This window comes from Cyprinodon tularosa, unplaced genomic scaffold (genome assembly GCF_016077235.1).
Source record: "Cyprinodon tularosa strain WSP-4 unplaced genomic scaffold, ASM1607723v1 ctg74, whole genome shotgun sequence".
In the NCBI taxonomy this organism is placed as follows: domain Eukaryota; kingdom Metazoa; phylum Chordata; class Actinopteri; order Cyprinodontiformes; family Cyprinodontidae; genus Cyprinodon; species Cyprinodon tularosa.
In genome coordinates this window covers 410687-427171 of record NW_024039496.1, presented here as the reverse complement: position 1 = coordinate 427171, position 16485 = coordinate 410687, and the positions used below count along the sequence as shown (strand labels likewise).

The window sequence follows — 16485 nt, the reverse complement described above, 5'->3', positions numbered from 1 at the left end:
GTGATAATCAATCAAAACTCTTAGATCGGCAAACTTAATGTATAAAGAGGCTTTTCATTTTTTCTTTTACAAAAAGACCTTTAAATAAAATTCATAGCATAATTTTGTTATCGAAATAATCATTAGTACACATGTTATCATTAAAGTGCAATCAGTACTTCTCTGAAATCCTTTCAGATGGCCTCTCACCTCTCTGCACAGAGCCTTCGCGCTTTCTGCAGCTGCAGGTTTATCCACTTTGGTCTCTTTTCCTCCAAAGCCTGCAATACTTTGTGCACTGTAGGTTTAGGAATACCCTGTCAAAGATCATTCACACAAGTTGTATTAGTTGTAACAAATAAGCTTGAAGCAAAGTGCAAATAGATCAAATATGCATGAATAACTTATTGATCACAAGCAATATACATATAATTATGTCAAACAGCAGGTTCTGATTCTGCAGGTCTGACCTGCAGAATCAGTCAAAGGAAAACTGTTTGATTTTGATCTTCTATGAGTTAAAATCAAACTATTATTTTATTGACATAGATAAATCGTTTACCTTTTGTTGGATGCTCATTGTAGCTTGCAGGCACTCTCTGAACAGAGACAGGCAGTCTTTTGCAACACAGTCCAGATCCAGACCACTGGTCTGTTCAAGCACATCATGGTCCTCCAGACCCTGGATCAAACACCCCAGCAAGGCCCAGAGCAACAGGCCCATTGAACGCAGCTGCCGGGCATGCTGGGATAGGTACTTTTCTGCCATTTGAAAGAGGAAGCGGACAGAGAGAGGTAATGATGCTACGGCCGATGGCAGGTTGGTAAAAATGTAGGATAATGATTGGATTGCTAAGGATACGACAGCTGAAAGGAGAAAGACATAAAAAGAATATTAAAAAAGGATCGTTTTAGATTATTTCTCAATGTGACCCTGGCTTTGTTCCTACATTTAGACACAGCATCCTTCCCTCCTCCATCAGGTGCTTCATAGTTCCAGTCCTTGGGTATTTTAGCCAGGACACTCTCTGGCACCTTTCTTTTAAACAGGGGTGCTTTACATTCCTCTGCTCCCTGCCAAGTCAGCACCATGGAAACCAGATGTACCAATATGCTGTTGGTGGACTTTGTCACCAAATCTCGAACACAGTTAATAACCACAGGTGTCGCCTGTGTGACATCTGTTAAAAATACAGAAGCAAGGCAGCAAGTGAGAAAAGTGAAATCATATGCAACAAAACACCTAAGAAAGTAGACATTAGAAATCCAACTACAGATCTAGTTACTAAAAAGAAAATAACAAAAATATCACAATGTACAGGGTTAGTTATTTTTGAACAAAATAAAAAAAAAACTCAGTTTTGTTAATATTTTAACAGAAACTGGAGGGTCAGACAGGTGCATACAACTTATTCAATGGAAAAGCTTAAAAGCATAATTGCTAAGCAGGTTCTAGATGGTTTTTCTGATAAATTATGACAATTTATCTGATCAAGTCGTTGAGATCAGAAAACCTCCTTGCCATCACTCTAATCCTAGTCTAAACTACTTCCAACAGTTGTTAGATACAATGCAGGACAGATAGCAAGCCACTCCCAAATGTAAAATATTACTTTCAGTTTGTAGAAACATTTTAGTAAAAATAAATGAATACGTCAAACCTAAAAAGAGCTAATGGCTGCAGGTATAAATAAATATTTGCTGTTGTGTGTAGAATTAAGACTGAGTTGATGAGAGGAAATATGCAATATGTGTAATTTTGTGCTGCAAATTCTTTTTCTAAAAACTCTTGAAGTTGTATTTTACTTCATAGAAAAAAAAATTAGAGCATTTTCATTATTAAAAGCCCAAAATCATTGTATAAAAATAACCAGTAACTGTTGCCTGTAAACTTGTTTTTGCAACTGTCTTAACATATGTCATTGAAATAAATGACACGTGTACACTCGGTCACCAGGGAGGCATATTTTCAATTAAATCCTCACAATGCAGCAAGTAATTCTGTGTCAAAATAACTGGTCTTTTCAGATAAGATAAAAGCACATTTAATTCAAATATGCTGCATATTTCCTTAAACATAGAAAAAGGATTACTAAACAGCAAGCCGATGTTATTAATCAGATGTTCTTTACTGAACCCAGATGTTCCAATGGCAGCATTTTTTCTATCTTCACCAGGTGCAGCTTGGCTTATATCCCTTTCCCCTTTCATAACATGTTATTACTGATAACAGAGCTTCTAGAGAGGTTGCATGGCATCTATAAACTTCCCACAGCTCTGGCTGGAACACTACAAGCTACAAATTACAGTGTTGGCACAGGAGTATCTAGAAACACAGAGAAGATGGGTACACTCAGAGCCTCAGATAAAAAAAAATAAGAGAAGTGAAATGAAAAATTATATGACTCCTTGAAAGAAAAGAAGTCTCTGGCAACTGTAGTCTGAATCTACTCTTTAAAGTAACTTTATTTTCAGGCTTTAAAGTGAATTTTCTTTATCGACCTGTGTATTGATTTGAAACAACCTTTAAAGTCCTGTGTGGTAAAACATCAGAATAAAAGGGGAAACTGTCAAAACTCTCAGCGTGAACTATGAGAGTTAATTCAGCAAACAGTTTAAATAGAAATGGGGGCACTGGGGGTATCCTGTAACCAAAATTATAACATAAAGATTTGGAACAGTCCAATAATTAAACTAATTACCCTTTGAGGATAAGTGATGATTGGATGACATTGAGAACTTCTTTCTGGCACACTCTATCTCACTTTCGTTCATTTGCTTTTCGACCCCTCCCGTGCTTTGTCTCTATCCAAATACTCTTCTCCAGTCACCCTAATTTATGCTGCAATAATTACCACTCAGCCAGGATGTAAGAATCCCTCCTAAAATGAGCTCTCTTCACTACAGGAGTTCCGATTAAGCTCTGCTATAAAAGCTTGCATCTGAGGCAAGACAAAAGAATTCAGTTAAAAGTCGTATGATAGTAATACCTTTGATCATTTGCACTCAATGTCAACACTGTCCTTTAAAGAGTAAAACTAAAGAACTGTTGATAGGTTTACTTTAGAATCATTTTTGCTGTTTTCTTATAATGTAGTAGTGCGAAAAGTTTGGATGTCTCTTAGTTTTTCATGGACTAGTTTCTTAGAGATGCACTCATCAAGTGATTGGAATGGGATTTTTTTTTTTTTTTTGACCAGCCCCAACTGCTGATTGGCCAGTTGGTAACCATATCTCTAATGTGTATCCAATCTGTGAGTGCACCATGAATAACAACAATGGAATTGTGTTTTATCTGTATAGTTATGCTACTATAGGCTTAGACTGTTGGGGGACAAAGGAACCCCTTTTCATCATTCAGCTTCATTCTATCTCTATTCTCCCATTCTGCAGTATTGTTAGTTAAATCTCTAATTTTAAGCCTCTCTGCTTTTTCTCATCATATTAGCTTCATCTCATTGTATCTCTTCTTCTTTCTGTATATCTGCTTCTGTCTCCTTGAACCCCAGTTGTCCTTGGCAGATGGCGGCTCACACTGAGTCTCGTCCTGCTTGAGGTTTCTTCTTGTTAAAAAGGAGTTTTTCTCTCCACCGTCGCAACAAGCTTCCTTGGTGTGAGGGACTGTCTTCGAGTCAATTCAATCAGCTGGTTTTCCTTAGATAGAAAATTTTGAACCAACCTGACTGTATAATCTGGTTGAATAGTCTCTGTAAAGTGCCTTAAGATGATGTGTTGTGAATTGGTGTTATATACATAAACTGAATTGAATTGAATTGCACTTTCAAGAACACTCTTCTGTGAGGATGTTTTAGAAAAGACTCAGCAATTTTCAAAAGCAGGACCTCGTCTTCCGTCAGTTGTATATCAAAATTTTACATCTATGTATACAAATATGATTTAGACAACTTTTATTGTCATTTTGTATACACAGAGTGTATATAAATATATATATATATATATATATATATATATATATATACATATACATATATATACATATATATATATATATATACATATACATATATATACATGTGTCATCCTCAAGCTCGGGTCCTCTACCAGAGGCCTGGGAGTTTGAGGGTTCTGCGCAGTATCTTAGCTGTTCCTAGGACTGCGCTCTTCTGGACAGAGACCTCTGATGTTTTACCTGGAATCTGCTGTAGCCACTCTCCCAGTTTGGGGGTCACAGCCCCCAGTGCTCCATTTACCACTGGCACCACTGCTGCTCTTACTTTCCACATCTTTTCTAGCTCCTCCTTCAGTCCTTGGTATTTCTCAAGCTTCTCGTGTTCTTTCTTCTTGATGTTGCTGTCGCTTGGGATTGCCACATCTATCACTACTGCCTTCTTCTGCTGTTTGTTGATCAACACGATGTCTGGTTGGTTAGCCATCACCTGTTTGTCAGTCTGGATCTTGAAGTCCCATAGGATCTTAGCTCGGTCATTCTCAACTACCTTAGGAGGTGTCTTCCATTTTGACCTTGGGACTTCCAGCCCATACTCATGGCAGATGTTCCTGTACACTATGACAGCTACCTGGTTGTGGCGTTCCATGTATGCACTTCCTGCCTGCATTTTACACCCCGCTGTTATGTGCTGTATTGTTTCAGAGGCATCTTTGCACAGTCTGCATCGGGGGTCCTGCCTGGTGTGGTAGACCCTGGCCTGTATTGATCTTGTACTGAGTGCCTGTTCTTGTGCTGCCATGATTAGTGCCTCTGTGCTGTCCTTCAGTCCAGCCTTTTCCAGCCACTGGTAGGATTTTTTGATATCAGCCACTTCTTCTATTTGTCTGTGGTATACGCCGTGCAGCGGCTTGTCCCTCCATGATGGTTCTCCTTCCTCTTTCTTGTCCTCACTTTCGGTTTTCTCCTGCCTGAGGTACTCACCAAGCCATTTGTCTTTGGGGGCCATCTTTCTGATGTACTCCTGGATCTTAGTTGTTTCATCCTGGACAGTGGTCTTGACACTCACTGACTCAAGTCCCATAGGATCTTAGCTCGGTCATTCTCAACTACTACTACACATACATATATATATATATATATATATATATATATATATATATATATATATATATATATATATATATATATATATATATATATATATATATATATATATATATATATATATATATATATATATATATATATACATACATATATACATACACACTAAAACAAATTCCAATGAGGGTCTTATGAAAATGACACTTTCATCTAATTTACAACAGACACAAATACGTATTGTGCCTTTTAAGGACAAAAGAGCACATATCTCTATAATATTATCCCACACTCCCCTGAACATGTGTCTTACAGTTTGATATTAAAGATCACAGGTGTCAGTAACTATTTGTACAGTTTTTTTTTTGCTGCTCTGAACATGTTTGCTTTTCACAATCGTGTCTATTGCACAGCTGTTCACATTGTCCTGTTACCTGGCTTCTGTTTGCCTTTTTCTATTTCACCAAAATATTTCCCAGTCTTAGAGGTACCTATTTTTCTTCTTGTGTACGTCTTCACTTTCAAACATTTATCTTTTCATATTATTTATGTCTTCTTTGCATGTTTTTATGTCCTGTCTGATTGTTTTACAACTGTCATGTTGTCAATGTTCTCACTTTGGTAAATAAAAAAAAAGACATTTTGTATCTTAATTAAAATTTAACTATGCAATGTATGTTTAATTTATATAGTTTTTTTTTTATGTTTGTATTAGATATGACATGTTGCTTGTATCCAAGATCTCTACCTTTTAGACCAATGATCAAATTGGATTTTATTTGAATTTTAAAGGTTAATTTAATGTGACTGTTTTAGTAATTCCTCCTTTGATGCCAGGACACTAATTTGATTGATTTACATTTACAAAAATAAACAAAAAGATACATAAATATGTAGGAATCAATTTCATGGGCTTTGCTAGACCTTTAATATAAAATTCACCTTTAAACATAATGTGCTTTTTTAAAAAGTGGGCTGCTCTAGTGGCCTTTATTTAAATGTCTTTCTGAAAGGAAATGGGGCTGATAGAGAGAAGGAAAACATGCAGTGAAGATCCGAAGGCCGGAACTGGAATCCAGGTCAGCTACCTTGAGGACTGAGACTACTGGTGCACCCACATATGCAATAGTTGACCCCAATACAGTACTTAAGAACCTGAATGTTTGAAGGAAAGATATATTACCACTGTTTTTTAACCAAGCTATTTTACCTGCCAGTGTGTAGAAATATTTCCAAATGTGTGCTCCCTCCAGGTATGGCTGGAGAGCCTGAGTCAAGGCTTTGGGAACATTATTGAGGCAGGAGAAGAAGTTGAACAAAGCAACTATGAAGTCATCTCCTGCTTTGCAATTCCCCGTGGACATCTCTGAGTCAGATTCCTGGCAAAAATCTGAAAAAACAAAAACAGCACAAGTAAACCTGATCACACACGTCTGCAACAAATCATAAATGTGTGGATATTGAAACGGACTTTGAGCTGATGAGATGCTGAAATTCTGGAGAACTTTACAAATAATAAAATCCACATAAAACATACACATAAACACCCAAACAGTAGACCATGCTGAGTTGTTTAAATTTTCATTCAACAAAATATCGAATCTATGCAGGTATGCCTAGAAGGACAGAGAGAGAAACATAAAGCTTCTTAATTTCTTTGAACAAAACGCCATCATCCACTAGGAAAATGTCAAGGCAGCCTTGCCTGACACATGTTAACAGAAAGAGTGTACAAAACACAGTGTGGGGTATGTTGGGGGAGGGGGGGGGGGGGGGGGGGGGGGCACATCTGTGTTAGATAGAAAAAAATGAAAAAGAAACAGATTTCAAAGCCCCTGGCTGTGGGATCCATGGAACATGGAGACAGGAAGTGAAAAGGAAGAGGTTTTGACAGGGTGTCCTTGTGGGGGTTGCTGTCTGAGCTGGCTGAAGATGGAGGTGCGTGTGACTGTAAAACCCATATGGATGTCTATAAATGTGATTTGTGTGTTTCTGAGTGTGTGTGTGTGTGTTAGGTTGACAGGGAATGCTGAGGAAAGGCCCGCTGCTTCAGAGGTGGCAGACATCTAGCGGTCTGTCAGTCTGTAGTGTGGGAGATGACTACTATTTGTAGGAGACTATATGCAAGGCAGCAATCAATGACGGTGCACTGAGCAGTAATGGAGGGCCAAGGCTGGACTCTTTTAAAATGACATGGCAGAATTAGAAGCTGCACTGCAGCGACAGATCAGCCACCTGCATATTTAGGTATGAAGCACTGATATCACTTAAAGCCTACATGAAAACTGATTTGCACACTGAAGTTCCTGCTCCTTTACAATCATCTCACTAACATGAACCCCAGGATATTGTAAAGAGACTCTGCACATTATGCAGCATTATGTGGATCAGACAGGCATCTTGTTCGCTGCCCGTCTGGTAATTGGTCCTTAAGGGGAGCGTGTTATGGATATCACTACTATGACTGCAGTGGGCCAAAGAAACAGGGTTGACTAACATTAATTTCCACTCTGAGTGCTGGAGAGCAAGGTAGGTTAACTAGGTGCCTTTTTAATAATGTTCCCATTATGAAGCAGCAGATGACTTCAGAAAAACAGATGTCAGTGTGCTGGCACATCTCTGTGGAGTTTCCACAACTCCTCTAGCACACAATAACTCCAGTGTCTTTTGTTTTGTTTTTTTTTGTTTTTTTTAGCTGATTTCTCGCCCCCCCTTCTCTTCCCCCTTATCCTTTCTGTCTCTGTGCTTATTCATCCTTGATATGTAGCCAACAGAGGCACCTGTTTATCTTCCGGACAACCAGTCAAGCAGTCACAAGGGTCCTTTCCAGAAACCGCTGTAATTGGAAGCAGGCACACAATGGATAATAAAAAAGACTGTGCGTTTGTGTTTACCTGATGCAGTGTGACTCTCAGTTTTGAGAAGCTGTTAAATTGTAAAAGTACTGAGAGAGCCCCTTCACATCTGGCACAAATAACTACACTCACTGATCTGATTGTGTCCAGACAGCTCCACATACAGGTGTGAACTCACTTAAGCCTTCAATCTACCCTTGAACACACTGAGGAAACACACACTGATCTGTTGTGACTCCTTCAACCACATTGTAAAAATAAATGCTATATTTCTAGGCTGACCATCTCTGGAGAGATCAGAAAAGGGCCCTGCACAGAAGTCTCCCATCCATCCCGATGGACCTTGAAATTTAACTAACGCAAGGAAGAATGGGTTAAACTGCCAAAAATGGGTGTGCAAAGCCGGTGGCATCATATTGAAAAAGACTTAAGGCTGTAAATGCCACCAAAAGTGGATCAACAAAGGATTAAGCAAAGGCTTATTGACATAAATATTCAGTTTTCTTTAATGTTCTTAATCTAATCGAAAAAGCATTTTCCACATTGTCATAATGAGGTATTGTGTGTAGAACTTTGAATAAAAAGATTAAATTAGTACTATTTGGAATAACTCTAAAACATAACGAAATGAAGCATTTCAGTAATCCACATCGCTCATTTGTTGCATAACAATGTAATGCCCTTTTGGTTCAGGTCAGAAGAAGCATCTAGTCTTGGTTTGCAGCCAGATTTCCTTTGACAATACAGGTTAGAGCCCTGTGCTCACCAACTGTACAGCCGACAGATTGTTTTCCCACCCTCATGCTGCCTCCTGACATAACAGCACCCAGAACCTGAGATGATTTTGGCGATATCAAAAACTGCAACTGATTGCTACCTCTTAAACAAAGCAATAAGTTACTAAATAATGAAAAAAAAAAGGCAACCACATTTTAAACATTAGTTCCAGTAGCAGCAGATTTTTAACAATAAGCTGAACTGAAACAGTTTCAGGTAAAGGCTACAGCAACATTTAAGTGTTTTTTTTGTAATCATTAGTGAAATGCCCAAAACATATGGAAAAGCGCAGTGTCTTATTGCGGTGATGACATTCCAGTCAAGCTGTTCCCTCTGTCTGTCTGTGTCCTGGTTAATTATCCCGTCACCCCAGATAACAGGCGAGAGTCAGCGCTTCCAGTGTTGATTTACGGCGGCGTGCCGGTAGACGCATCTCGGAGCCTCTGAGTCAGGCTCAGACCAAGCGAGAGAACAAGACAGAGAGAGTTGTTATTAATGAGGTCGCTATAATGTGAATTAATGTGCGAGTGCACAACAGTCTTTAAAGGTTAGACTGTTGCCATGTGGAGGAGAAAAGAGGGAAGGGAACAAAAATCTTTAAAGGTCAGAGTATGTGCTCTGCCTGGGCCAGCGGAGTGTTTATCACTGTGCTCTATTGATTTAGTAATGATGATGACCAAGGTGAAAATGATGATGATAGCAAAGATGCTGATGATAACTTCATAAAATAAATGGGGTTCATCTACAGTACAGTCTATATAACTAGCTTAAGATATTAGAGCACCATAATTAGAATTTGAATAAACACTTCCCACATATGTCCCCTGTGGTATCCGTTTTGTCAATCACACTGATATAAAGCAGGAGAGATCAAAGAATAAAAGCTTTTTGTTTTGTTTTATTATTTTCCTAAAGATAGAGGCTTAGTATGAACAGCACAGAAAACAGCAGCCCTCTCAAGTTGGTTTCAAGCCAATTCGAACAGAAATAAAAGACTCACAGGAATTTTCCAGGAGTACTCTGGGCAGGTGACAATCTTCATGAAGCAGCATTCGCAGCAGCAGCTTGGGGCTGCATCCTGGGTCAGAGGTCGAAAGCTTTAACAGGCATGCCAAGGCTGTCTCACCCACAAGGCCATCTCTTAGAGATAGGAGAGATAAAGGGAAAAAGTTGACAGTTCTGCAGTGTCAGGTGAGTATTCAGATTGAAATGCTATTAGCTAGAGACCATATAAAAGATGAAGGTTCATGAGATGAAAAAAAAACAAGCAAAGACAGAAATCCTGAAACACCGACTGGGAGAATAAACAGCTGGAAAATGACAAAATAGTCATTCTTTTCAGTGCTCTTCTTTGCAAATGTAAACTAGTCAAAAAATGTACTCGCTTGAGATTGCTTATAGCGTGCACAAAAAGGAATTAGTTCTAATCTTGTCCAGCTAAAAGCAAATTAACATTTGGGGGACAGCCAAAGACATGAATATACAGCAATACCCCCCTCCTCTATCTTTTGTAAAACCAAGAGGCTGCAGCCAGCTGTGAGTAATGAGCCATATCCTCGGTGTGTGCGAAAGGTTTCAGTGTGCTCAGAGTCTTTGCCTGTTGTTCTGTGTGCGCGCAAGTATGAGAGCATGCTGACATGTGTGCCTGCATGTTACTTTATACATCTCAATAAAATCTAATGGAAAGAGTGGACATAGTTGGCCTTAAGAGCAAAGAGGCGGGTGGCGGCGCATTGAGGGGGTGTCTGCCCAGAAATTAGCCGTTCCATCTGAGCCGAAAGGCTGGAGAAGTGAGCACCCTGCTGCTTGACTGAAGAAAACTATGCCTCGGTCTGACAGCACAATTTATGATGTCACTGGGGCTGCATATCCATAAGTAGTCCTCATTTAAGTGCTCTGATAAATCTACAGGGCAGGGTCAGCTTACGGAGTCCGAACACAGAAATGTAAACACGCACAGGCACACAGACAGGATAAGTCAGAGTAGTGCAGAAAAAAAGACACACAACTGAACTTATTTCGTGATTGAAACTTTTTATTTAATTCATGTCAGTGCTTAAAAGGACTGAGGAAAGATTTGGCAGTTAGGATCTAGATGTGGACCTATGATTCTGGCTATGGGCCATCTGTAAGGCTTCTGGCTTCCTCCCATCAAAGCAGTAGGTGGGACTAAAGAAATAAAGAGGCCATAAAAACAAAATAACTTCAGATCCACAATACTTAAGTGGGGATTTGTTTGATTTGTGTTCCGCCAGCATCCACTGACATCACCTCTGGCTACAGGAGAGGCGAGAGCGGTGGAGGGTGGAGATAAATGTGTGCGAGAGTGATTGACTGCACAGCTTACAACAGCAGTCGGACACAAACCTAGACAAATAATGCACCTGTGCAGCTTGTTGATGTCTCTCATGTAAAGATCCCATTACCAACAATGTTACGACTGTGTCAGAGGCGATGTTAGTTTCATCTGCATTATTTCAGTGCAGCAAGTCGGACTTGAAACCCGAGCAGCAGCTAAAGGTGCATCGCAAAGGTATTAATAAATTAATAATATTAATAAAAGTATTAATAACTTATAACTAATTCAAATTTTGTTTGAATTTTATGAGCAATGCTAACAAAAATATACCTTATTTGTTACTAATAAAAATTGTCGCATGCAATTCTGCCCTCCATATCTGCTTAGTAAAGCATTTAGATCTGCAACACCTGTGGAGTAGATCTCAAAGGATTTGTTCACCTTCAGACAGTAATTTCTTTCCCCATTCTTATATCCACAATACCTAAATCTCAATAACTTGAATAGAGAGTGTCTAGTAAAAACAATTTCCAAGTCTTGGCACAGATTCTCAATTTAACATAGCTCTAAGATTTAACTAGACCGTTCAAACACTTCCTCAATCTAACAGCTTTGTCGTAGCCCTGGGTGAGTGCTTCTGCCTAAAGGTTATCGCACCAGTCAAACGCCATATCCATATTCGACTGGGATCACTTCCAAGATGCTCCTGCAATCACCTCCATTCATCTTCCTTTAACTCTTTCCGGTTGAGGAAAAAAAAATCTTTCACCTTGCACTTGTGTGCTACTAGTGTGGGTTTGCGACAGATTTTGCGACAGATTTTGAGTAAAATAAACTAGAGTTTTTGGCTGTAATGTTCCATCTGTCCAAATACCATTAAGCGCATTAACAGGGCCTATAGAAGAATGTGTAATAGAAGGCCTCATGGGGGTTATTTCCATACCTTATGATCTGTTCGGTGAAGAGGTCAGGGTTGATAGCATTGAGCCATCGTACAACAGGCCTTCCAGGCTGGCATGGTGCTGAGTCCTTGGAAGCACCCTTCATAAACGTTCTACAGAAATTAAAATTAAACAGACAAATTACAGCTTTGAAAAACACTTAAAGCTACAGTGTGTAATTTTCAGCAACATCTAACGTCCAGACTGCAGACCGCAGCAACATGAACATCTCCCCCCCACAGCTTCTCCCCCCCAACAGTACGGCGAGCGTTACGGGACAAAATGTCTTCCACGACGTCCGCATCACCTACCTTCTCAAGTAATGAGGTTTGTTTACATAGATAATTTTACAGATAGTATTTCATTAGTCTGTGTGTTCAGTACCGTCTCAGTTCATTTCTCTCAACTTGCCGTAGTTACTTTCGAGCGTAATGGGCGATCTCGCAATCGATAGTTTGTTGGCTCTGCGCTGCCGTAGCGCAAAGATGTCTGCCTCCATGGCTGCTAGACCCGCTCCTATGTAATTATAAATAACGAATTCTAAGGCAACGCAAATATTAAGGTTAAGAGGCTGAGTTCGTAGATGATGATAAATAACATAGTTATGTATAATATATTACATTTCTGACTGTATATCCCTGTAATTATTACACACTGTAGCTTTAAATATGTCTATTTATTGGAAGTCAAAAAGCTTTGCTAATGACAGCCTTCATCCCCAGTCCAATATCTATGGGATTAGGTTTACAGACTTTGGTTCCTTTCACTTAGATTTCACAGACCTAATGTTAACATAGTACTAACCTATGCACAAAGGTTATTGGTGCTGTAACAACTAGGAGGACAGTCAGTAGTTGGTCACACAGGCTGTGGATTTGGTACGGCCAGTCTGAGCCACCTCCAATGATGGTCATTTCTGAAGAAGCGTTGATAAGAATAATGTCTTCTGGATTCTTGGCAACACTCCACAAGAGGTGCTCCACATAGAGCAACACTGCTGTAATATCACACCTTAAAGCAGAGAGGCAGAGATGGTGAATGCAAGCATAACAACAGATCAACTCATACATAAGATGGAATATATGAAGGAAAAAAATACATTTTCTTACATCACTGCAAAAACAATCCAGAAATAAGTAAAAAATTGCTTAAATTAAGTATATTTAGCCTTAATTTGAGCAGGTAAATAAGATGATTTGCCAATGGAATGAGTATTTTCACTCTTAAAATAAGATAGTTAGATAATATTTACTTGAAATAAGAAGATAAAATTGTTTTTTTCTTATTTTAAAAGGAAATTGTCTTGTTCCATTGGCAAAGTGTCTTACTTACCTCCTCAAATCAAGGAAAAACACACTTATTTTAAGAAAAAATAACTTATTGAGATTTCTATTTTTTGCAGTGATGACACTAGTTCAATGTGAAATAATAGAATCACATTTTCTTTTGCTCTTGTAAAGTGAGTAGATGCTGAAATTTCTACTGAATGAAGAATGTTACATCTTTCTAGTGTACATAGTTAAAAATTACAGTAACTGTCCCTTAAATGGTGAGAGATTCTGTCCACCATCTGTTATCTTTTTTTAGAAGAATGCAATGCTGATACGGATTGATCAAACTAACCATGAGTGTTTTAGGCATGCCAGACCAGGAGACGCAGCAAAATATCTCTGTTTAGTTGTACCTCACACCTTCCAACTGTCCTGAATATTTCCACAAAACATAAACCAGACCTCCTGTCAGTAATCTGCTGAATTTAACATTGATCCAGCATTTTTATTGTAGTGAATATTTTCTCATATTTTTCTTACTTTACGTTGCATCCTTTGAGCTATATACATCTGCAAAATAAACAACGAACATTTACCAAAGGTACCAACAATGCACTTTGGACAACACCTCAATCTCACACTTTAGGGTGTAAACCAGTCAGACAATACATCTGCTCAACTTTTGGCTTCTTCATTTTAGTAAAATTCTGATTTGTTGGTCCCATGTCTAAAGACAAAAGCTGGTCCAAGACCATATTACAAGAACTTCTTTTCAATAGCCTTTTTTAGATGTTATCTTACATAATTGTCTCCACATTTGCTTTTGACACTCAGTTAAACAGAAACCAAACCCCATTATTTATGAGAACTGGAGGTAGGAGGCAGTGAGGAAGTGTTAGAAGGTTATGAAAGATATTTCCATTAAGAGAACCTGCTAAAAAAAAAAAAAAAAAAAACATATGGCAAAGTAAAACATCAACTTCACTTACATTTCTTATTTTTGCTTTTTATACTGTCTTACTTTTATTACTATCAGTTACTCTGACCAGGAATATTTTAATTCCTTTTTCCAAACTTGTTTCATACAGGAATATTAGTGCTGAAAATTATTGTCAGCTTCACTGCAAACAGCATCTATTCCTCCATCCATCCATCCATCCATCCTCTCCTGCTTATTCCATAAGGGTCATGCTGGGGCCTTTGCTTATCTAATGCAGGCTTTGAGCAAAAGGCAGGGTACACCCTTGACAGGTTGCCAGTCTGTTGCAGGACAACAACCATACAGTACACACAGACCCTCACACCTAGGGGCAATTTAGAGATGCAAATTAAACTAAGTCATGTTTTTGGACTCTTGGAAGAAGCCATAGTACCCAAAGTGAACACATATATGCACTGGAAGAGCATGCAAAGTCCAAGCAGAGGGTCAGGAATCAAACCCAGAACCTTTTTGCTGCATGGCAAAGGGGCTGCCTAATGCACCACTCCGCAGCCAACTGCAAAGCAGCAGTGTGGTTCAAATGTGATGATGGTTCATTAAATAGCTTTTGCATAACCTGCTGTGATTCTGTTGAGACTGGAGTGCTTTAACAAAAGGCGCTGGTATGTTTTGGACAAGACATTAGCTTTAGTCCTGGGAGCAGCTAATCAAGGTTTACCCAATAAGATAAATCAAGAGAAGAATCTACTGCTAAATAAATTTCATACATTTAGATGAACTCAAGTCTGCAGATTCTGCTACCCACTGGAATTTGTACATAATTTAAGAATCTACCCATTTAAATTCAACACACGCTTCAATGCAGTGCCTCTATTTCTGTTGTTGTTTACTGGTTGTTTTGTTATATTGTTAATATCTTTTGCGGGCTTATTAATAGTTTTGAAATACCTAATCTGTAGGTGTCTCTTGTAGGAAGCCCTGACCCTGGCATATCGTTGCACCAACAACTGCAAAGTCTCTGTGAGCACAAATCCAAGCACATCCTTGGCCAACTCCGATGGAAGGACTGCCCAAAGGTCGCTACGAAGTCCACACAGGAAGTAAAACCACATCTGCAGTGAGAAGGAACACCGATCTCCCTGGAAAGGAGGAGGCATATGGGAGGGAGGGGGTTGGAGATTAATATATGTTATGATGTTGACACTGAGGCTGAAAGAGAAATACAGAAAAGATAAATATACAGTAGCAGAGAAACTGAAGGCAGGAAAGGGAAAAAAATTGGTCTGCCATCATAAGGATGTCTTAGCTGCCATGCTACCTGAACTCTGAACCTGGTTTTCTACCCCCACTGGGAATATAGGCTGCTTTAAAGTCATGATCACATTGAAAACCCAACACTTACACTCCTGTTTGCATATATGCTCAAACTTACAGAAATATTGAGGGAGATTAGATCAATAAAAACTGTTAAAGAAAAAAACATGTATGAGAATGGAAAGAAAGGCAAATAAGGACTGGGCAAGATTACTACTCAGGTATGCTGCAGCTTTGTCATAAATGTATTAAAAGATTCTTTCAGCTTTTTACTTATGCTCCCAAAAGCTCAGCATACTGTATTTACCCTCCAGCAATAAACTGATGATGAATGTGGCAGGGCTACTGAGTCATCCAAAACTCCCCAACTACCTCCTGTCTACATATCAATGGCCACTGAAGTCCTTCACAATTCCTTAAATTCTATCTCATCTTCGTATTTCTCTATCTGTATTTTTCTCCTTGTCATTTCAGTATCGATCGTGGCATTGAGGGTATAGTTTTCTAACTGACAGCCATGATGAAACGCAACCCCATGGAAATTTCTACAGTAATTTCCTGAAAAGGTTTTATACAGGACTGTCTCAGAAAATTTGAATATTGTGATAAAGTTTTTTATTTTCTGTAATGCAATTAAACATCATGAAATGTCATACATTCTGGATTCACTACAAATCAACTGAAATATCGCAAGCCTTTTATTGTTTTAATAACTGATTATGGCGTACAGCTGAAGAAAACTCAAAAATCCTATCTCAAAATATTAGAATATTTCCTCAGACCAAGTAAAAAAAAAATTATAACAGCAAAACAAAATCAAACATTTGAAAATGTCCATTAATGCACTCAGTAGTTGGTTGGGAATCCTTTTGCACAGATTACTGCATCAATGCGGCATGGCATGGAGGCAATCAGCCTGTGGCATTGCTGAGGTGTTATGGATGCTCAGGATGCTTCAATAGCAGCCTTTAGCTCATTTGCATCGTTGGGTCTGGTGTCTGTCAGGTTCTTCTTCACAATACCCAACAGATTCTCTATGGGGTTCAGGTCAGGGGAATTGGCAGGCCAATCAAGGACAGTAATGCCATGGCCAGTACA

General features: G+C 38.9%; 1 protein-coding gene across 2 annotated transcripts in view; it reads right to left on the bottom strand.

The window, feature by feature from the left end:
* Positions 1–16485, bottom strand: part of kiaa0825 (KIAA0825 ortholog) — a 168425-nt gene that overhangs the window by 106657 nt on the left and 45283 nt on the right. For both annotated transcript variants that reach the window (XM_038269873.1, XM_038269874.1), the window contains exons 12-19: positions 15022–15212; positions 12667–12873; positions 11865–11975; positions 9623–9762; positions 6201–6380; positions 930–1160; positions 542–846; positions 190–296 (exon numbers count right to left, since the gene is read on the bottom strand). In XM_038269873.1, coding sequence (XP_038125801.1) covers positions 190–296; positions 542–846; positions 930–1160; positions 6201–6380; positions 9623–9762; positions 11865–11975; positions 12667–12873; positions 15022–15212 — 1472 coding nt within the window. The remainder of the gene's footprint in view (positions 1–189; positions 297–541; positions 847–929; positions 1161–6200; positions 6381–9622; positions 9763–11864; positions 11976–12666; positions 12874–15021; positions 15213–16485) is intronic.